General features: G+C 43.5%; 2 protein-coding genes across 2 annotated transcripts in view; both read left to right on the forward strand.

The window, feature by feature from the left end:
- col1a2 (collagen, type I, alpha 2) overlaps positions 1–5,148 on the forward strand; it is an 83,181-nt gene extending 78,033 nt beyond the window's left edge. The window contains exons 36-49 of the mRNA XM_080004157.1: positions 503–556; positions 862–1,023; positions 1,214–1,321; positions 1,824–1,931; positions 2,044–2,097; positions 2,244–2,351; positions 2,519–2,572; positions 2,683–2,790; positions 2,943–2,996; positions 3,111–3,218; positions 3,487–3,733; positions 3,879–4,063; positions 4,158–4,400; positions 4,711–5,148. Coding sequence (XP_079860283.1) covers positions 503–556; positions 862–1,023; positions 1,214–1,321; positions 1,824–1,931; positions 2,044–2,097; positions 2,244–2,351; positions 2,519–2,572; positions 2,683–2,790; positions 2,943–2,996; positions 3,111–3,218; positions 3,487–3,733; positions 3,879–4,063; positions 4,158–4,400; positions 4,711–4,857 — 1,740 coding nt within the window. The 3' untranslated portion in view covers positions 4,858–5,148. The remainder of the gene's footprint in view (positions 1–502; positions 557–861; positions 1,024–1,213; positions 1,322–1,823; positions 1,932–2,043; positions 2,098–2,243; positions 2,352–2,518; positions 2,573–2,682; positions 2,791–2,942; positions 2,997–3,110; positions 3,219–3,486; positions 3,734–3,878; positions 4,064–4,157; positions 4,401–4,710) is intronic.
- Positions 5,149–8,200: 3,052 nt separating this feature from the next.
- On the forward strand, positions 8,201–21,846 carry casd1 (CAS1 domain containing 1). Its single transcript, XM_079997147.1, has 18 exons — positions 8,201–8,337; positions 9,275–9,371; positions 10,370–10,490; positions 10,691–10,735; positions 10,858–10,920; positions 11,072–11,116; positions 11,213–11,336; positions 11,515–11,729; positions 14,102–14,521; positions 14,986–15,075; positions 15,595–15,714; positions 16,038–16,194; positions 16,611–16,696; positions 16,801–16,902; positions 17,103–17,243; positions 18,109–18,186; positions 18,857–18,949; positions 20,684–21,846. The coding sequence occupies exons 1-18, from the start codon at positions 8,205–8,207 to the stop codon at positions 20,951–20,953; spliced, it is 2,400 nt and encodes a 799-aa protein (XP_079853273.1). The 5' UTR covers positions 8,201–8,204; the 3' UTR covers positions 20,954–21,846.
- Positions 21,847–22,520: the final 674 nt, after the last annotated feature.

Genomic DNA, 22,520 nt, shown 5'->3' on the forward strand with positions numbered 1-22,520 from the left:
ACTTAAGTAAATGTAAAGTACTTATGACACCGGTTTTATACATATTCCTAATAAACCCATTTACATTAGGTAAAATATATCCAATAAACCAGTCTGAATAAGAAACTATATTAAATATATTAAATATATACCTTTATTTTGTTTTTATTTCAATAGCTTGATAATTTGCTTGATTGATTTTTTTATTTTTCTGGTTTCTGTTGAAGCGCCCCCTGCAGACACCATTCGTGAATTAAAAAGGGAAACCTGAATTTGCCAACCCACCACCCCACGGGTTCATCATTTATCATGATGAAATATATTTAAAAAAAAGTACATTGTCCCTTTCCAACCTTACTCCTTTCCTGAGGATGTGCTGTTGTTTCAAGGAAATGCTCAAATACATACACACACACACACACACACACACACACACACACTTACACACACACACACACGCAAACAAACACAAGTCTATTGTCTTCTGGGTCCCCTGTCATTTTGTTTATGTTTCTGATCTCAGGGTCTGACTGGATTCCCTGGATCTACAGGTAGAATTGGCCCTGCCGGATCCGCTGTGAGTATTGACTTTACAGTATATGTCCACCAAACAACACTGACACACACACAAACACACACACACACACACACACACACACACACACATACAGATAGTGCATTGACACTCCAATTAAATAGCATTTTACCATATACTGCCATAGGAATTCATTTTGGGAATATTTCCTTTTTTATAATTTAAACAAATTGAAAGACTTATTGAATTGAATTGGCTACCGCACACACACACACAGCACATGCACACACAACACTGATCCAAACACACAGTGCTAACATTATATCTTCTCGTCCTCCCCGTCACAGGGTATTGTTGGCCCCCCTGGCCCCGCCGGTCCCGCCGGCAAGGATGGTCCTCGCGGTCTCCGTGGTGACCCCGGTCCTTCCGGTGCCTCTGGAGAGCAGGGCATGGTTGGACCCCCTGGTCTGGCAGGAGATAAGGGACCTTCTGGAGAGTCTGGTCCTGGTGTAAGTTGTACCTCTTCAAAGTAGGGTTTTTTTCAAGCAACATGAAAAACTTAAGGACAAAAACATTGACAATATTGGACTGAAAATAAACCACTCATAAGGCCGTAGACTCGTTCTGAACCAGCTTCTATAGCTCCCTGGACAATCAACAGCTCATTCATTGGTGTATGTTGTGTGTGTGTGGGTTTAGGGTCCTCCCGGTACCTCTGGACCTCAGGGTCAGCTTGGATCTCAGGGATTCGTTGGTCTGCCTGGACCCAGAGGAGATCGTGGTGTTCCTGGCGGTGCTGGTGTTCTTGTAAGTACAAAACAATGACTGAAGAAAGTTTGCTGAAACAGGTGGGAGAAGACAAGCTGTTTTTATCCATAGAGTCTATTAAAGCCTTGATCAGAAACATTCTAGCATGAAATTACATCAAATACATGTTAAATAAAGGTTATTATAATGAAATAAAGATCAGAAATGGTCAATTAATGGGGGTTCTTCAAAACTGCAAAACATTTACTACATTATTACTTTATTACTTATTCCTTATTCAGCTTCCTCATATTACTACCTATTCCAAATATCATGCATAAAAATATAATTTGTTAGGCTGGTAATTTAAAATATATTGTTGTTCGGAAATCCACTGCACCTTACATACATAACAGCATTAATTATTATTTATGTAAAAAACATGTATATAATCAAAACAAATGACAATTGATAGATCATTAGATATTTATATATTGAGTATATATTCATATGTATATTTTCTAACTTGTGTTCATCATCCGGTTTCTCTTCCACATCATAGGGAGAGTCTGGTAGAGTTGGTCCCACTGGCGCTCCTGGACCCCGTGGTCCCTCTGGAAATATTGGCATGCCCGGTATGACTGGACCCCAGGGAGAGGCTGGACGTGAGGTGAGGCTTCTCCCATCCCACAATGCACCCTGCCTCGTTCTCCATAAGGTTCCACTTTTTGGTACACGTAACAGATATGTACTTAATCGTTGTCTTGTGCGCCTAAACACAGGGAAGCCCAGGTAACGATGGACCTCCCGGCCGTCCCGGTGCTGCCGGATTCAAGGTGTGTTCTCTTTTTAGATTCAACTCATCAAATTAGATAAGAACATTTACACACACACACACACACACACACACACACACACACACACACACACACACACACACACAAACACATATCTCTCTGAGTTTGGTTCCTTATGCTCTCAGGGCGACCGTGGTGAGCCCGGTTCTGGTGGACCCATGGGAATGGCTGGAGCCCCCGGACCCGCTGGGCCAGTCGGAGCTGTTGGCAGACCTGGAAACCGTGGAGAGTCTGTAAGTACCATAGTAGCAACCATAGCTCAATAATACCAGCTGTGAAATGAACACCCAGCAACATTTAAACAGTATAGGATGCTTGGAAATTGATATTAAACATCGCAATTTGTTTTTTCCAAAAATTGTATTATTTAAAAATCCCTCCTCTCTTTCGTTCCCTCTAGGGCCCAGGCGGAGCTCTTGGACCTGCTGGGCAAGCTGGAGCTAGAGGTGCACCTGTAAGTATGAAAGTTTATAGTAGGCACCAATTAAACGTTCCAAACCAATGATACCTTCTGACTAACTGTAAATGCGTTTGCACGTGTGTGTGTGTGTGTGTATGTCACAGGGACCTGCTGGACCTCGTGGTGAGAAGGGAGTGGCTGGAGAAAAAGGAGACAGAGGCATGAAGGGTCTGCGTGGACACGCTGGTCTCCAGGGAATGCCTGGACCCTCTGTGAGTGGCCACCCACACTTTGGACATTTTCTTTGTATTGCTGTTATTCATTAATTTATATTCACCAAAAGGCCATTTATGAAGTAGAGAACAAAACAAACCTCTCGTTATTGTTTTGGTGTCATCTGACGTTTTGGTTTTGCTCCCCACAGGGAGCTTCTGGTGACACTGGATCTGCTGGACCTTCTGGACCCGCTGGACCCAGAGTGAGTTCTTTTTTCATCAAGAGAGGCTTCACCCCCATACCCAAATCTTTACTCATCCCTGGTAAAGGATCTAAGTAAACCAAAGATTTAAATATCTGTTTGTTTCTATTTCAGGGACCCTCTGGACCCCACGGACCCCCTGGCAAAGATGGCAGATCTGGTGGACATGGTACTCTTGGTAGTCCTGGCGCTCGTGGACCCCCTGGATACGTTGGACCTGCTGTGAGCACATCTACCTACCTCCATGTTTTCACACACATTAACAAAAATTACCTCAAATCTTCTTACACATAGTTCAAAGTTTGTACTGGTCTCCAGTGTGCCACAAAGCATGGTTCCAAATTATAACCTTTGTTGACTTAAGCTTAATCTGACAGCCATTCTGAAACACATGTTGGGTCAAGATTCCCTTTTCTGATAGCATTTGTGTGTCTATATGAGTAACTCTTCCTTCCGCCCTCTCACCTGAACATTTGTGAATAACCCGCAGGGTCCTCCTGGATCTCCCGGTCTTCCCGGACCTGCCGGCCCCGCCGGTGGCGGATATGACGTCTCTGGTGGATTCGACGAGTACAGAGCTGACCAGCCTTCCCTGAGGGCCAAGGACTACGAGGTTGATGCCACCATCAAGTCCCTCAACACACAGATCGAGAACCTGCTCACTCCCGAGGGATCCAGGAAGAATCCCGCCCGCACCTGCCGTGACATCAGGCTGGCACACCCTGAATGGAGCAACGGTAAGATGGGAGGGCCTTTGGTCTGTAACAGTGGATCCTGGTCCATACAATGGGAAAAGCCAGAAAAACTCTTGACCGTCATACATTCTGTTGCGTTCACTTCATCTCCCTTGCGCTGTACTGAACCTGAACCTCCCACCTGTAGGATTCTACTGGATTGACCCCAACCAGGGCTGCACCAATGATGCCATCAAGGTCTTCTGCGACTTCTCCACCCGCGAGACCTGCATCTACGCCCACCCCGAGAGCATCGCCCACAAGAATTGGTACAGAAGCGCCCAGACCGGCAAGCACGTCTGGTTCGGAGAGACCATCAACGGTGGCTCCGAGGTGAGAGACACATGGGGCTGGAAAAGATAAACGATTCTGAAAGCCCTGGTCACAGTAGCCCCAGAACTAACTCTTCATTCTTTCCCCCTTGCAGTTCACCTACAACGATGAGACCCTCAGCGCACAGAGCATGGCCACCCAACTGGCCTTCATGCGCCTGCTGTCCAACCAGGCCAGCCAGAACATCACCTACCACTGCAAGAACAGCGTGGCCTACATGGATGGCGAGAGCGGCAACCTGAAGAAGGCCGTGCTGCTCCAGGGCTCCAACGACGTGGAGCTGAGAGCCGAGGGCAACAGCCGCTTCACCTTCTCCGTGCTGGAGGATGGCTGCACTGTGAGTGGTTCCTCGCTCTCTTTCGTTATTTGACAGTTATTAGTTATTTGATCGATATAGTGGTACTCAACCCTCAATTTGATAGCCATTAGGCCACGGACTACATTAAATACGATTTTCTTTATCTCTGGGACACCCAAAGGTTTTTATTGTTAGATATGATTTAGTCCAAACTTCCATACCTGTAAAAACAGCCATTATTGTATGCTATGAATCATTTTGCTGTGCCGTTCTGAAACCTCTCTCTCTCTCTCTCTCTCTCTCTCTCTCTCTCTCTCTCTCTCTCTCTTTCTTCCTCTTCCCACTGCAGAGACACACTGGCGAATGGAGCAAGACAGTCATCGAGTACAGAACAAATAAACCATCTCGCCTGCCCATCCTCGACATTGCACCTTTGGACATTGGTGGAGCTGATCAGGAGTTTGGTTTGGACATTGGCCCAGTCTGTTTCAAATAAATAGACTCATGTTAAATTAACACCAAAAAAGAGAGAAAGAAAGAAAAAACAAAATCCCTGCCCTTCTTTCTTTGTTGTTTTTTTTTATACTGAATGCTGATTCCTCTCTGCGCATCCACTTGCTTAAGCTGGGCAACTATCGGAGCGGACTGAACGGACTGAATGGAGCGTTTGTGCAATGCAAATTAATACAGCCAACCCAGAGGGACGCGGGAAAACATCTTGTTGTGGGACATCATGTCATCATTTTGTACAAAATAAAAGAAGTGTAATAAAAACGCTGAAAGTATGCATCACGTTGTGGTCTTTGTATATCTTCCAAAGAGGAGGTTTAAAACCACAATTTCCATGAAAAAAAGGTTTAAACTACCTCATGCCTGTACTTCAGAGAAAATGCTTTTTGACAAAACCTGGTTCCGTGACCGAGATGTTCTGGGTTCGGAGGCTTCAAGCTCCGTCCCGTATTGGAAGGTGCTCAACTACTTGAAGCAGAGATCTATGGTGCTAACCACTCTTTCACTGTATTACTTTGTATTGACATGTGAGGAGTCTAGCTCACGTCTCTCCCGATACTTCCCCCAATTTAAGCAGGTGGAATGTTCCTAAATCTGATGTTTTGTCTGGTTTGGGGTTTTATTCCAGTTGTTTTTATTTTTTATTTTTTTTTAATTTGTTTTGGTTTGTTTTTTGCTTTGTTTGGTTTTTTTTTTGTCAAGTTTTTCTTTTTACTCTTCAAATCCCACACCCGGTGTTCATGCTGACAGCACATTTCGATAAAATCTGAATGGTTTCTTTGTTTTAAGCGGCCTCTTTCTCTCTCTCTCTCTCTCTCAAAAGACACACCACCACAAAGTTTATTGTACCTATTTTGTATATGTGAGATGTTTAAATAAATTGTGAAAAGTTCTGAAATAAAGCATGTCCAATGTTCCCAAACACATTATTCAGTGACTAAAGTGCTTTTGTGTTTTGATGACACAACCAATCGAAATTGGAAGTCTGTCACTGTTTGGATAATTTTACCTAGAATCATTGACCAAAACACCTAAAATTTGTAAAGCACATCCATATCTACATTAGGTATCCCCCTTATTTGTTACTCTTCAACCAGCACACGAAAAATATGTACAGTAATATTTCTATTGACATTGTTGATGCCAATGTATGATTACTAACTTACATTGTTTCTTGTAAATATGCATCTTCTGGTATTGCTTTTCCTTGCATAATACAGCTTTTGCATCCAAATAAATTGGTGTGATTTAGACCAAGGCTTGAATTTTAGTGACGCATGCATTTATTTGAGTTAGATCCAATATGCAGATTGTGGCAGTTTTTACACTTGTTGAGTGATGAAAATGGTTGCATGGGGACCTCTTTGATTCAGAGGATGAATCAGAGCAGCATGGTGGGTTTCATGATAAAATAAGATTCTTTCATCTAATAAGTGACAAGGGGGGTGGAGAGGATTTAGTAATGAGGTAGTAGTGGGTATTGTGACTGTGTGTGGGGGACATTGGACCAGCTGAAACTTCGTACAGCCTGGACTTCTGGCCCTCCTCCTCCTTTCTGCCATCAACACTAGGCTGTCTTGAAGTTATATCATAGCTGTTGTTTGGTTTTTCCTCCCTTGACAATCACTCCTTTAGTAGATCCTTTACCCTGTGGCATGGACATATCTTTTTCTTGAGGTTTTCCCTCAACTCAGCACTTGCGTTCAGATCAAGGCACTTCACAAACACTAGAGGGCAGTGGAACAGCGTTAACACCACCTGCAGTTTTTTTCACCTCTCAGTTTATTTGGGTGTTTTTTGTCTGTCTGTTGGTGATAAAGAAAACATAAACAGCAGTGGATTTTGTCGGCTTGTTCCCCATGGTCAACAGTATTTATACTGAGAGATTCGACACTGAAAGTCTGTAAGACTAAAATATAAATTAAAAACAATCTCTTCTTTTCTTCTTCTTTGAGCTGCTCCCGTAGGGGGTCGCCACAGCAGATCATCTGCCTCCAATCCCTTCTGCTCCGCGCCTCTTCCTCCCTTACACCAACCGTCTGCATGTCCTCCCTCAGCACATCCATAAACCTTCTCTCTGGCCTTCCTCTTTTCCTCTTGCCTGGCAGCTCCATCCTCAGCATCCTTCTCCCAATGTGACTCTCATCTCTCCTACACACGTGTCCAAACCAGAGAATTAGAGCGATTGGAAACAGTGCAAATGGAAATAGGGGGGGATAAATTGGCCAAATCAACCAAATTAGCACAATTTAAGGTTATGTACATTGTTCATTGTTCTAACACCAAAAAGCAAAGCCCAAAATGGTTTGGAATACATTAATAAATTAATGTCCCGGTACGTGGTGGCCAGCTTTCATCTTCGCACTACCTAGTCACAAAATTTGTCAAATTAAAAAAAAAAATGCCTTAAAAATAGTTTAACGGCCGTGGCTGCAAGGACTGGAATTATTCTATATGGCGGGTCATATGGCATCAACACGGCCTCATACATTGTTATCTAGGCGGTGTTGATAATGCAGCACCAAAGAGTCCGACTGGGGGCAAACTCCCAAGTCAATGTTCAATCAGGGACAGTTTCAACGCAGCGAGTCACACTATATGATGGTGCAATAAAAAAAAAAACAGTGCTCCACTGTTTGCAGAAGGGCGGATGCACATCTGTGTCACTTGCTACGCCTCCTCTGACACTGCAGACTCGTTTTGATCGGGTAAAAAGCTCCCGGGCCCCGGCTCATATCGACCCCTGAGCGCCGCGGGGATCCGGCGCAGGAGCGAGCGCAGGATCCTCTGGTACCAGCCGCAGCGATGCTGCGTTCCATTGAGGTCGGAACTCGGAAAAACTCTTCCTGCTACTTAGAAAATGGCATTGGACCTGCAGTTTAGTGATCATAAAAGTTAGAAAATCCAGGACGGAATTTCGGGCGAAATCGCTCCAGTTGACCGAGATGACAGGTCTTACGTCACAGCAATGACACACCGGGTAACAGCGAACGAAGTTCGCTCTGCATGGGGTTTTATTTGGGAGCACGTCTGACTTCGACCTCAGCTCGTCTGTTTGTTTTTATCTTACGTCGGAATGCGTTTTGTAGCTGGCAAAACTTGTCAAACAAACACACATTCGCCGACGTGTCCACGTTTTCCCCGAGCAGAAGAAATGGAGTACCTTTTAGCTCGGCGGTAGGAAGTACCGATTCCCGAGGTTCAATGGCGACCCAATGCAGCATAATAACGACGCCGGTCGGCGGGAGCGCGGACGCCGACGCGCGCACGTCGCCCAGAGCCCCCGAGCGCTCCGCGGCGTCCCAGTCTGCCTGTTGTCATGGAGGAGCCAAGATGGCGGTCCTGGCCTACCGCCTAGGCAAACGAGAAATAAACCAGTATTTCACCATCAAACATGCCAAGCTGATATCGCTGGCCATAGTCACGCTGCTGCTGCTGTTCCACACGGCGTCGCGGTACCACGGAGGTGAGTGGCTCGCCTGCACTGCGGAGGTGACGTTAGCGTCTGTAGCTAACCCGCTAGCTAACGGGCGCTGTGTTTACATGTCTCGGACGTGCGGCGGTGATGCCGAGAAGCTCGACCTGACACAGTTCAGGTCGAAATCGGAGCTAAGTCAAGGCTAATCATTTAGATAGGCCTAAATATGCCACTGCTGTGTCTGGATAAAAATGCAGTGTTCCCTCATTAATGTTTCTGTACCCCCCCACCCCCCATTTCCCCGTTGCACATTGTACACACACAAACATGTTCAATGCATTTTTCCTTTTTCTATATATTATTTCTGATTTAGGTAGAGTTATTAGTAATACATTTATCATATGTATTTGTTAATGTATTACTTTGCCTGCTTTGTTCTTTTACACATCCGTTGGAGTGTCCCCCCTATTATCACTTCATTGCACGTGTTATGTATGTGGAAAATAAAGCATCCAAAACGTTAGCGCAAGCAACCTCAGTTTTCTCTGTGTCGCTGGTTCCGATTTTGAGGGGCAAACACACCGATCAACACCTTTTCAACTCAACTGTTTGCTTAATTTTTCAGTAAACTCAACAACCACAGGAGTTGTAGACTCAGGTGTTGTCACAGCAGCTGCATCTGCTTTGTTTTATTTATTGCAAGATCACAATTGGTTGCCAAATTATTTTTTGCACACCACCTTCATCCTTGTCTGGCGGCTATAATCGTCATGTTTTCTATTCAACAAATGATGTGACTTTGGTGGCTTCATTTTGCTGCGCCCAGCATTATACACTAGTCTTTTGACAGAATTGAATGACATGCCAGAGTACTATTGATGCTGCAGGTTTCAGAGCGGGGGCTGCACACGCAAATGCAGAGTGTTTTGTTTCCCTCACTAGTTAATTTGGCCTTAATGGTCACTTCTTTGTCGTTTGCTTTCAGGCGGGGACTCGTGTGAATGGCTGCTATCCGGCGGACGCTACTTGGGGGAGAACGTATGGCAGCCTTATGGTTGCATGATGCACAAATACAAAAGCATGTGAGTCACACACACCAGTAGAGAGGGAGGGGGTTTATAGTAAAGTGTGTGCATCTCAATGTATTTTGTTAAAGATCTATATGCAATGTGTGTGCAAATCATGAATTAAAATGCCCACTGAGCTGTTAATAGGGCTGGGCGATATGGACCAGTAATAATATCTCTGCATTTTTTTAGGCTGAATGGCGATACACAATATATATCTTTGTATTTTCTAAAAGTGGGCTGTGCTCATTTTTAGGACAAAGCCACATGTGAGATGATGTCACAAGCACTTTTATCCGAAAAGATTGTGATCAAAATAAAATGCAAAAACAGGGTTTACATCCCTGTGAGAATATACAGCTGCACAATATATCAACATGTAAATGAAAAATTATATAAAATAAATAGCCTATATAAATTAAAATAGGCCTATCTCTGAGAAGGCTCCTTCAGTTGCTTTCAAGTAGAATTACAGGTTTTCCCACTCCTGCTTCACAAAATACACGATTATGCTAATAACAATACAAATATAAACAGAACAAAAATACAGGCCTACTTGCTCTGACAAAGTAGTTAAGTTTTCTTCCTTGATAATGATGATTTAACACTATGTCTTGGATGACTATTGGTGCTTTATGAGATATTCACACAAAATAATGACCTAAAAAACAGTGATTAGTAATGTGGATATTCTAACCAAGCAGGCAGAGGCATTGATTAGAACAGTTGAAAAATTGCAATATTTTACTGTAATGCAGCCTTTAAAACAACGACATTAACTATATCTCAATATTGCGATAACAAAAATCCCAGACAATATCTTGTCATATCATGATAACGATATTGTATCAATATATTGCCCAGCCCTAGCTGATAATATCACTCATTAACAGTAAGAAATCGAAGTTGCATTAGAGATAATAATTCACCACAATACATAATGCTCGCCATCTGCATTTATCTGTAGAGTATGACTAATCCGACTTCTGGTATTGATTTTATTCTGTATACAGCGAAGCCAAGAGCTGCCTTACTGAAAAGAGGGTGGCCTTTGTCGGTGACTCCAGAATCAGGCAGCTATTTTACTCCTTCATCAAACTTATCGACCCAGGGCGACGGGAAGGTGGTAAGAAGGTACAGAATGGCAGCAACATTTATCGTACATTTTACCGCATAATTAATCAAATTCTACATCAAGGAGTTTGTGTGAATGATGATTATTTATAACAGTAGCAACTTAAGTGCTGTAATTTTAGGCATCAATTAAAAAAAAAAAACTGATATGATTAACTGGTTTTCCTCTGTCATTCTTTTACCCTCTATCTTGTATATAGCATGAGGACATTCCCTTTGAAGATGAGACTGTCTCAGTCCATGTGGTGGGATCTTTCTCAATGCCTTTTAACTTTTCCAACTGCCATTATTCTGAAGCTTACAAAAGTATAGTAAATCGATTATTTGCGCTCTTTTTAAAACTTGTTACTTCCTGTTTTGTTTCTAGGACTTTTTTTGGCATCCAGAAGCAAATAACTCGATGAAGGAGCGCTTAATATCGTGGACACAGGTTGGCATATATGTTTATAAAGCTTCCTCCCCACAGCGAACAGGGGTATTTACGTGTAGAGGATGTCACATAACACACTCAAGTCATTTAACCATCTGGATTTGTATGAAAAGAGATTTTCTTTTTGTGTGATGCTTCTTCTGTCTTACAGGAACTCTCAGAAAAGCCAGATGTCATCGTCGTCGGAGCTGCCTCGGTACGCAGTTGAAATCGCACAATCTCGCATTCCATGAGAATCAAGAATGCAGCGGGTTCTACGTGATGTTGATTGTTTCCATCTCTTATCCGCCAGTGGTCCATCAAGCTGCACAGCGGCAGCAGTGAGACCCTGCAGCAGTACAAAGTCAACCTGACGGCCATGGCCGCCCCTCTGGAGAGGCTGGCGGAGGAAGCGGAAGTCTACTGGGTTCTACAAGGTGATCTCAGCTTTTCGTGAAGATACTCTTCGTGTTCTTTGTCGTCACCTTAATTTACCCACCACATCTCTTTCACACCAGAGTGCCTTGTTGACACCTCGTTCGTCCTTTCTATTCACGGGTAACCCCTCTATGCTTATTGGCTCTTAAAAACAACCCCTTGTATCCGCCCCTTTAGACCCTGTGCAGGAAGATGCGCTAAGCGAGGCCAGAAAGATGATCACCAACCATCAGCTGCAGCTGTACAACGAGGCGGCTGCGGACGCGCTGAACGGCAGCAAGCAGAACGGCCGAGTCAGAGTCAAGCTCTTGGCCGCTTCACGTCAGGCTGCCATGGAAACCATCGCTCAAGCAGCTGACGGCCTGCACTTGCCCGAGAGCACCATGGATGTGGTAGGTCGTACTCTAATTGGTTTATCTTCCTGTTATATATCCCATAATTCCTGCTCATACTAAAAGAAAGCATTGCCCATGGCCCTAGGTCGGCAGAAACTAATGAGTTGAGAGCGGGACACCCCTTTTTATCTGACCAGGAAGTATGTGGATATGTAAGTGTGCTGGTAGTTCTGGACATTTTTCTTCTTGGCATTTTCGGGCTTGCGAACGTGCGAGCTACCTAGTGTGGACTCCATCACTCTGTCAGGGTTGCAGATTATGTGCGTGCGTGTGTGAGAGCGTTTGTGTGTATCTCCTTACCTGCTTGACGTTGGCATGGCTTTTCATTTAATATTGATCTTTTTTGCCATTTTCTGTAAACATAAACGCATTCTGTTCGCATCTAAGCCGCTGCTGTGTCCCTCTGTATTTTGCGGCATTTGAGCCAATCATAACATACAAACTGTAGCAGTCGCAAACCTATTCTGTGTTTGTGTCCTCACACATGGAGTTTGCTTGCAGTTCCAGAGCAACGTGTCCGAATCATGTCCGTTTTATTTTAGTCCCAAAAGTTTAAAAAGTTAATGAAATGTCTCTGAGGGACATACAGTGTTTTAATTTGTTTGAATGGAACCGTGTTGTTGGAAACTTCCACACGGAGTGATTTCCCTTCCACAGAAACACCGTGAGGCAGGACTCTGTGGACCAGAGGTAGTAGACAGCCGAGTTCTAATTTTAAGGATAAAGTATAACACGCAACAACTGTATTGGCTTGTATTACTAATTCTGCATGTCACCAGGACTCAGAAAACTGGTGTCACCGCGTCATTACGTCAGTTGATGCTGAGTTCAAGGGAAACTCTGAAAATTGTAACTTGTTTTATTAGTAATGCTGATGTAAAGAGGAGCGACCACACAAACTAATGCTACGTTACATGGGAACTCTAAAAATTGTATTGGTGTCGATACTGGACCCTGTGTATTGCTGCCTGCAGCTATATTCATTATTATTATTATTATTATTATTATTATTATTATTATTATTAATAAGAGGTTTCCTAAAGAATAGTTTGTATAATTTCACCAGAGTTTGTCTAGTTTATTTCTGCCATTTTGCATTTGGAAGCTTTTTAAGGGTGTAACTGAGTTACTTAATGTAAGTCTAACATGTGAATCACCAACAAAACAAGCGATTCAGGTTTTGCACCAAGTTTGAGGTCTATCCTGAATTGCCCCTAGACACGGCAAAAAGCCTAGAGAGGTGAGAAACCAGACAGGAGGTGGGAGAGGCTCTTCTGTCATTCTCTGAGATATCAGTGTTTCCCATACTGTACATTGATTTATTTGTGGCGGCCCGCCGCAATATCAACGTTGACCGCTGCATATTCATTTTCTAACTGTTTTACTATTTAAAATGGTCAAAACGTGGGGGTACCAAAACCCGGTACCTCTATGGCACCCGTTCCTATAGGATCGAATATGCATCTACTGGACCGAATCGCAACAGAGATTCCGGTACCTTGCCTTAGCTGCCGATTGAAATATTTGCCCTCAAGTGCGGCACACGCGCACCTTCACTAAACATTAATGTTTGGAGTGCACTGCTTGAAATCCTCTGTGCTGCCTCTTTCCTCTCTCATGCGACTCACCTTCTATCCTTTGGTCCAGAGTCAAACAGCAGAGGCACTTGTCAAGTCATATTACGGTCGCTTAGCCAATCACATAAAAGAGGCGGGTTGTGAAGGTTTACACTACAGATAACGTCTGTAGTGAATTGGTTCATACAAGCTGTCAGTTATTTTTTAAGATGTAACATGTGAAAACAACATGAAAAGTAAATAAGGACAAACGGGTTTAGTTCATAAAAAAAGCTCAAAAATAGTGGATATTACTATTATTAAAAATTGCCACGGATCTATACATCTGTCATTCCGATCACGCATTAAAGCCCTCGAAAATAATATATCATTGATCACAAATGCAAATACGTTTTGGGTCCTCTGAGGGAGAGCAATCGGGGAGCAATTTGCGTACCTGACTCCCTCTCGATGCGTAATGGAGACATTGGAGACGGCGTGATCGCGTGTCCCATTCCTCTAAATAAATGAAATAAAAATATTTTGTTTTTATTTTAAATGTTTTTTATTTCCCTATCGAACGAAACAAAAATATATCCCTGTGTGTAACGGCAACAGGGATACCCACCCCCCAGTCAGCTACCACCTCAAATTAAATCAAATTCTGTGTGAAACACTAGATGCCCAATCAAGTTAGGGCATTTGAATATAATGGGCTGTTAACTGGACTATATAGCATATTTATTTGCAGAAACTGCAAAGATATGGGTCCTTTAATTTAAACATGTTTGAATGTCCCTCTGCTTTCACCAGGGAGCCCAGATTCTCATGAACTCCGTGTGCAACAAGCTCCTGAGGCCCATCGACGGCTCCTGCTGCCAGAAGCTTCCACCCCCCAACCTCCTCCAGAAGCTGTCAGCGTGTGTTTTCCTGGGCTCGGCCCTCGTCCTCCTAGTCCTCAACGTCCTCGGCTACAACCGCCACCGGCGCCCCGTTCCCCCTGACGTGGAGAGCCTGGAGGAGAAGAAGCCCGCCATAGCGGCCGCCCCCCCAGGGCCTGAGGCCCCCTTCCAGGCCCTCTGCCGCATGGGCGTCATCATGGCCTATTTTTACCTTTGCGACCGGGCCGACGTGTTCATGAAAGAGCAGAAGTTCTACACGCACGCCACCTTCTTCATCCCGCTGGTCTACATCTTCGTTCTGGGAGTGTTCTTCAACGAGAACAGCAAGGAGGTGAGACTGGGATTGGGATTGGTGATGTATCAACAATTTGTGATATGAGACTAGATATCATCTGGGATTTGAGTTATCGTAATATAATTAAAGGTTCACTTAAACTGCAACACTACAGTAAAAATAATGCAATTTTCCAAAACTGTTCTAGCTGTTCCAATCAATGCCTCTAACTCTCTGGTCATAATATCCACAGAACTAATGACTCAAATATTTATTGTCTGTAAGTATCTTATGGAAGCACCAAATAATTGATGAAAAGTACTAAAAGAAGGTCAATATCGCCTAGCCCTCAGTTTTATCTGGCTTCTGAAATAAAACTCGCTAAATCACTATGGTTTCTAGCATTTACAGACTTCTATTGCCTTTCCTTCCATATTTATATAAATCACTATGGTTTCTAGCATTTACAGACTTCTATTGCCTTTCCTTCCATATTTATATATCATGACTGCGGCCCACAGACAAAAGTACTCAACCGAGAACAGACGGATGAGTGGAAGGGCTGGATGCAGCTGGTCATCCTGATCTATCACATATCTGGAGCCAGCGCTGTGAGTCCTCTATGCCACCACCACCCATTCCCCCCATCCCTTCATTGCAATGAAAAGCATAAAGCAATATTTGTTTTGAAAGAATATCCACATTTCTAACTCCCTTCCAAAAGTTTTGCATGCAAGCGTATATACATACATACAGATATTTACACGTCAAAACCAATGTTGTCCCTTCAACCACAATGTAAAAATCTTGCTGAAAGAAGTTTTTGAGCAGTTGTAAATTTTGCCCAAGATGTTTCTTTAAAAGAAATAGAGTGGGGCATAGAAATCCAGTCATACACACACAGGGACACACAGGGACACACAGGGACGATTTCATCAGGAATTGTTACTATTATTTCCCACAGTAGAAAAAGCTCTCTTCATTTTGATTCTACCATATCATCCACCTCTAATATAATTGCTGTTGTAACAGTTATGCTAAATATGCTATATTATGTTTAGATTATTATGACAAACATATCCTCTATCTGTTCCTGTTGTATTTTCTAAGTTCTCTCGTTCTCCTCCCAGTTCATTCCAGTGTACATGCATGTGCGGGTGCTGGTGGCAGCGTACCTCTTCCAGACTGGCTATGGGCACTTCTCCTTTTTCTGGCTCAAAGGAGATTTTGGAATCTACAGAGTGTGCCAGGTTGGTTTACAGCCTGGGATATGCAGTCAGCCATTGTACTCGAACCGGCATCCCATAAGAAGCCCGACAGTGAGAGCGGAACTTAATTCATACGTTTATGAAGAAGTTCTTACTGAGAAGGATCATACTCTGTACCGTGGTGCTTTGGATAATTGGTCGTGTCTATGGTGGTGTGTGTGTTGCTAAAGTTTACTCAGGTATACTGGTTGTGTGTGTGTGTGTGTGTGTGTGTGTGTGTGTGTGTGTGTGTGTGTGTGTGTGTGTGTGTGTGTGTGTGTGTGTGTGTGTGTGTGTGTGTGTGTGTGTGTGTGTGTGTGTGTCAGGTGCTGTTCCGTCTCAACTTCTTAGTGCTGGTGCTGTGCGTGGTGATGGACAGACCGTACCAGTTCTACTACTTCGTGCCCCTGGTCACCTTCTGGTTTGTGGTCATCTACGCCACGCTGGCCATGTGGCCTCAGATCCTCCAGAAGAAGGCCAACAGTAAGGCTTAAAAAAAAAAAAATACCTCACGCTCAGCGAAGAGTCTCCTTTGTTTTGTGCTTAAGAGACTAAATGTGATTTATGCTTCTAGTTTTGGAGTTGACCATAGCTGGTGTAGTTCCCAGTGGAACTTAGTGGATAGATGATAGTTTCCGCTTGGGTTTTAGCTCTCAGTTTTACCCTTGACTGAAAAGGAAGATTCAAACGCTTTCACTATCTTCCTGCTGCATGCAAATGTTGTACTGTTCGCCGAAGTTCATGTTCAGTGTGAAAGGGCTTTAACTCATGCACAAGAAAATTCTTCATGCAGTTGCATATGCTTAAAAATGATCTTGAAACATCCTGTGAATTTGTCAAAAATAATACATTTTTGAAAATAGTGTTTCCTAATAACTGTCTTTTGTGTTTTTGAACAGGTAGCATGTGGTGCATGTGGTACCTTGGGGTGTTGGCTAAATTACTTGGCCTCCTCTTGTTCATTTACTACTTTGCCTACTCGGAGGTGAGCTAAACCATATTCCAATGAGAGGTTTATTGTGTTCCATCAGCAGAACAAAAACTAGCAGATGTTCTGTCTGAGCTCATGTTCTGCCTCTGTGTCTCCAGGGTTTCTTTCAGAGCATCTTCTCTGTGTGGCCCATCTCCAAACTGTTTGAGCTGAACGGAAGCGTCCACGAGTGGTGGTTCCGATGGAAGCTGGACCGATTTGTAAGTCAAATATGCAGCATGTCCTAACTGGCTGTAGTCGGTTTAATGCAGACGTGAGTTGTTAAAGCAAATAAAGCTTTTTATGTACTGAAATAAAAGACAATTGGACCTCGAGCCGACACTAAACTCCACCCCAAACAAGGGAGGGGGAAGCGCAGCTTGCCTCCATCATCACACGTGTATGGTCTGTTGTGCTGCAGGCGGTGATTCATGGGATGCTGTTTGCCTTTGTCTACCTGGTGCTCCAGAAGTGCCAGGCGCTGTCCGAAGGTAGAGGGGAGGCCCTCTTCCAAAGCAGGATTTCCAAAATTCTTATGTTCCTCTCTGTGCTCTCCTTCATGGTAAGTCTGGGGGAAGGGGGCCTATTTGCTGACTACATTGCGACAATAAATGGTTCTCCATCGGGCTGGTTGCCTGATGCTTTACATTTCATGTGGTTGTATTTTATTTTGCTCCTAATAATGCTAATCCTTATGAGAGAGTCCTATGATAATATAAGAGAGTTAATTTGATACTAACCTTTAAAGTGGTAATCCGTATAGTTATTTTGTTCAGAATAGGCCCATTAGTGATATTTATCTATTTAGCTGGCACTTTTTAAGAAACAGTCTTTCAGTGTATTTGCGTCATACAAGAGCTCCTCTATGTCATTGTTGGTCGCATGGTCCTCCACCACAAGAAGTTAGAAGCAGCCGCGGTAAATTTTTCAAATCAACATAGCGAGTTGTGGTCAGTAAACTGTTGCTATGGATGAACATTCACAAAAAGAACAGCACCCTAAGAGCAAAGTGTATCCCCACTACCTCAAGTAACCAGGAAAAGGCCCAAAATCAATCGAGAAGAAGAAGAAAGGCAAACTTTATAGAGAAAAGAACGTGACCATCTGGATATTGGGAAGAAAGAGAAACTCTGCAATTTTGAATTCTACGACTAAGACGAACTTATGGATTTCCACTTTAATGTAGTTTTCTAAAAGAGCAATCTTGCGTATAGGTTAAGCCGCAGCTCTGTGGTGTAGTATCACCTGGCCCACCAGTCACCACAGCTACTTCCAAATGGTTGCTTTGCCGCTTCCGGGGCATTTAAGGATCAAGTGCCTTGCTCAAGGGCTAACTGATGATCTCTTTTGTCCTCGTGTGTCCTGTCATTTGTGCTTGCCAGAGGTTCAATTTGCTAACCGTTTGCTCTCCTCTCTCATCGTCGCAGGCTTACTCCATATGGGCCAGCAGCTGCAAAAACAAAACGGAGTGCAACAGAATGCATCCTTACATCTCTGTGGTCCAGGTACATTCCTCTGCTGCTCTCCCCTCCTTTCTGTCCATTTCTTTGCCCCTGCCTTCAGTCAATATCTACTCTAATACTGTAAGAGAATTGATCTTTCAATCAAATATTTACCTCGAAGCTATTGGAGCTATTGATTCCTCCACTTCCGGCTTGGCGCTCTCCTTTTGCTCAATAAGAGTTAAGAAATCATCTTTCAGCGCGATGCCCTGAGCCTCCTTCTAATCCCTCTTGATGTGGCCTTAGCTCTGATTATCCTAGTTAAGGACGTAGCCGGGGGGGATTAACTCTCAATAACAAGGGAGGTGCCCTCGTTCTTGTCAGGAGATAATATTATCCAGATTAAAGACACTGTTGGGAAAGTGCTCTTTATTTTAATTGGAGAAACAAAATAAGACAGATTTTTTGTCTGATAGTCATCTGAGAGATCTATATCTATGGAGTCATCAGTTGAAGTCGTATAATAGTCCTTTAGCCTGAGTTCCTCTGGTGCTTGTTCTTCCGTGCTGGATCTGAATTGTAACTTATAAACTTATAAAGCTTACAAAGTTTAAGCATCTCATGATGCCAGCGTCTGTGTACATGCTGTGACTGGTGGCTTATACCTTGCCTGAAGGGCAAGTGGCCTAAAAAGCTTAATGTCAAGCCTGCCTGCCTGCTCTCTCCACCGCAGATCTTGGCCTTCATTCTGATCAGGAACATTCCTGGCTACGCCCGCTCTCTATACAGCTCTTTCTTCGCCTGGTTCGGCAAAATCTCCTTGGAGGTAAGACGGCTCAAGCTTAGCGGAAGGTTGGGTGTTTCCGCCCTTGGTTGCTGTACGTTGACGACGTGCTTTCCAAACTCCTTTGTCAGTCGGTTTTGCATGCGAGACGATACACGTGCACAAAGATGTTTCTTCTGTTATCTAATCATTTTTCTGTGTCTGGTACACGCACTAGGGTGTCTGCAGGGCAGGCTAAGGATGTCTTATATTCAGTTTTATAAATCCTAGGCCTTGAAATTCATAAAATAGTCCTTTTGCTTCACCATGGTTCAAGTTGTTCTGCATCAGAGTCCAACCTTTCTGACGTTCTAGAACCTGAAGCGTGCCGCTGATCCGAATACCTAAACCGAATAGCCTGCCTGCTCTCTCCACCGCAGATCTTGGCCTTCATTCTGATCAGGAACATTCCTGGCTACGCCCGCTCTCTATACAGCTCTTTCTTCATGCTTATCTGTAGAAAATCCTAAAAATCATTAGATTTATTCCAGTTCTAATTCCCTTATTTGACTATCTAACCTGAAGGAATAATAATAATAATAATAATAATAATAATAATAATAATAGTAGTAGTAGTAGTAGTAGTAGTAGTAGTAGTAGTAGTAGTAGTAGTAATAATAATTAGTTGTCTGGACCCCCTTTTGTTATTGTTCGATCATTTTCCTCTGAATTATTTGGGCTAAAACTATCTGGAACAGAACAACGGCAGAAGCCATGAATAGCGTTGACATCTCATTAGAACCAGGACATCGCAAACATGTCGTGGTTCAAGTTTCATACCAAATCGATCCACATACAGAGCAGAAATGAGTGAAAACCCGACCAAGATTGACCCCAAGTATCCAGGTGATCGTGCATCACGACCCGGCAACATTGGAAAACGAATGGAACGACAGCAGTTTCAGAGTAGGACGCTTTATGACGTCATCATACTATTTACTATAAATGTACAGGTTATAGTTCACAATGTCTATTCGCACCATGTCCAGTGCGCGGTACACAGTCCATTGCTCTGTTGTAGATGTCTGTGGGTATGTTCGATTTAGATTTGATCTCTTTGGTCCTTGTTTTGCCAGATTCATGAAAAAACACAAATCTCGTCACCACATCGAGTCCACTCGACTGTGCGAATGAGAGATGTGTTCATGTACCAGGAACACGTTGGAAAAAAGAACCCGTGAAATTGTCATTAGTCACATAAATATGCCAACCTTTTTTCGTATTTCACGGAAACATAACCTATCGCAAATGTGATCCAAGGAAAGGATTCCTAAAGTCTACTTAAATTAAGGAAGTTCAATTACCTTCGTAAACCTCCGTAAATACGTCACTTTAACCATGTGACACGAAAGGCCAATCATACAGAGCAGAGAGACAACCATGGCACACAAACAGCCAATCGTACAGTAGGAGTGCCAGTCCTCCCTCCACTCTCTCCCTGGCCGCAGCACTCTATGGCTGGTCAGCACACAGCAATTATGTTTATTATTATTATAACGGCACATAGAGTCCTCTAGTTCATATTTCTACCAATACCTACCTATGCCTTATACCAAATATATAGTACTTACCTGCAATACTATTAAATATGAGAAGGGTTTTATTGGTCCACAAATGAGTTGTAAAATGTATCTTAAATAGGTCTTAAAAAGCACACTGCCTCTTCTATCAGTCTTCATTGTTACAGTGAAAACACATTCACAGTGTTGGTTTTCCCCATTATTCTGTCTCTTCCAGCTGTTCATCTGCCAATACCACATCTGGCTGGCGGCCGACACCAGGGGCATCCTGGTCCTGATCCCGGGGAACCCGTCGCTCAACATCCTCGTCAGCACCTTCGTCTTTGTCTGCGTGGCTCACGAGATCTCGCTCATCACCAACGACCTGGCGCAGGTGGTCATCCCCAAAGACAGCACGGCGCTGCTGAGGAGGCTGGCGGGGACGGCGATGGTGGCCCTGCTGGTCCTGCTGCTCAACTGGGGCAGCTCGGCCACGCCCGGCGCCTGACGGGAGCCTCGGGGTAGAAGGACAGAGCCCAGGGAAGGCCCCGGTCATGTTTTAACTGGCTCTGCAGTCCCCTGGCTACTGTGGTTTAAAAAAAAAAAAAAAAAAAAAAAGTCGTACACTGAAGAGGAGAGAGCCCACCCGAAACGTGGGCCCACACCTTTCTAAACACAATGCAAAAAAAAATAGAAGGCAGTTCAAAAATGGAAAAAACACTATAGTTCACAATAAATCCACTTGATAATACAGAGGAGCAGGATAGGTGGATTAAAAAAAAAAAAAAAGAAGAAAAAGAACAAACAGGTCCTCTCATTTCAACACGTGTCTCCTTGTCCTCGTTCCGTTTTGGCCGAATCCCACGTGGACGGACGCGCCGCTCCTCGTCTCGTACTTCCTGATGCTCTGGAAGGATCCCGCAGCACACTCCGTCCACATGGCGGAAGATGTTAAGGTTTATTCCATCAGCTGAGAATTCTGTCTCTTTCGCCTTAATTTGTCTCTATTGTGGTTCGATAAGTTATATACTGAGCTATTTATTGATTTATTTGTATTTTTATTTTTGTTTTCAACTTTTCAACAACTGACTGGGTTTCATTTTAAATGCCAATTCTACCTTACTGTACTAAGAAATCCTGAGTGACATTAGATATTGTAACGCATATTAAAAATATGGACCATATTAATGAGCCGAGGTGATGGCGATTTACACTCGGGAGTACAATCTTTAAAATTGTTGGAATATCCCCTTATGTGTTTTAATTTGGGGGTTTGTTTGATTAATATTGATATTTTTAGCATTCTAGGAAATTATTTTTGCCTTGTACTTAAAGGTGCCACTGCCACCTACTGTAGCTCTGAAATTCTATGTGACATGTACAGTATTTAAAAGATTTAAATTAAGCTCATATTTTATACAGGGTCTTTTTTTTTGGGGGGGGGGGGGCTTTTGTATGTTGTATTTCTGCACCCATGACTGCTGTTGTAAAGAAGTATATATTAATTTTGTACTCATCCCGACACCGCACAGATTATGTCATCCCCACTCGTTGGACGGTACGGACACTTTTCATACGCTGCCTCTCCCGACAGGGATGAGCCGACACACCCTGTGTACCAGTCTTTGTGTATATACGTATCCAAAAGTGAGACATCTTATTTTATACCTTCGAGCAGTATTTTTTATTTTATTTTTTGGTTTGTTTATTTGTTGTACTTAGGACGGACCTCATTGAGGTCTATCAGAAAATGCACTGGGTTTGTACATTAGGAGTTGACGGCTAACAAGCACGCGCACACACACACACACACACACACACACACACACACACACACACACACACACACACACACACACACACACACACACACACACACACACACACACACACACACACACACACACACACACACACACACACACACACCTTTCCCTCAGTTTTTACCATCATACCCAGACCGCCTCTTGCGATCGAGTGAAATTCAAACGAGTTTTAAGTGTCTTCTCCACTTGACCTAAAGACTGCTCTGCTTTGCGGCCAATTCGTCTGTTTTCCAGCGCATAACGTCAGAT

The sequence above is a fragment of the Zeus faber genome, assembly GCF_960531495.2.
Source record: "Zeus faber genome assembly, chromosome: 1".
NCBI classification, from domain to species: Eukaryota; Metazoa; Chordata; class Actinopteri; order Zeiformes; family Zeidae; genus Zeus; species Zeus faber.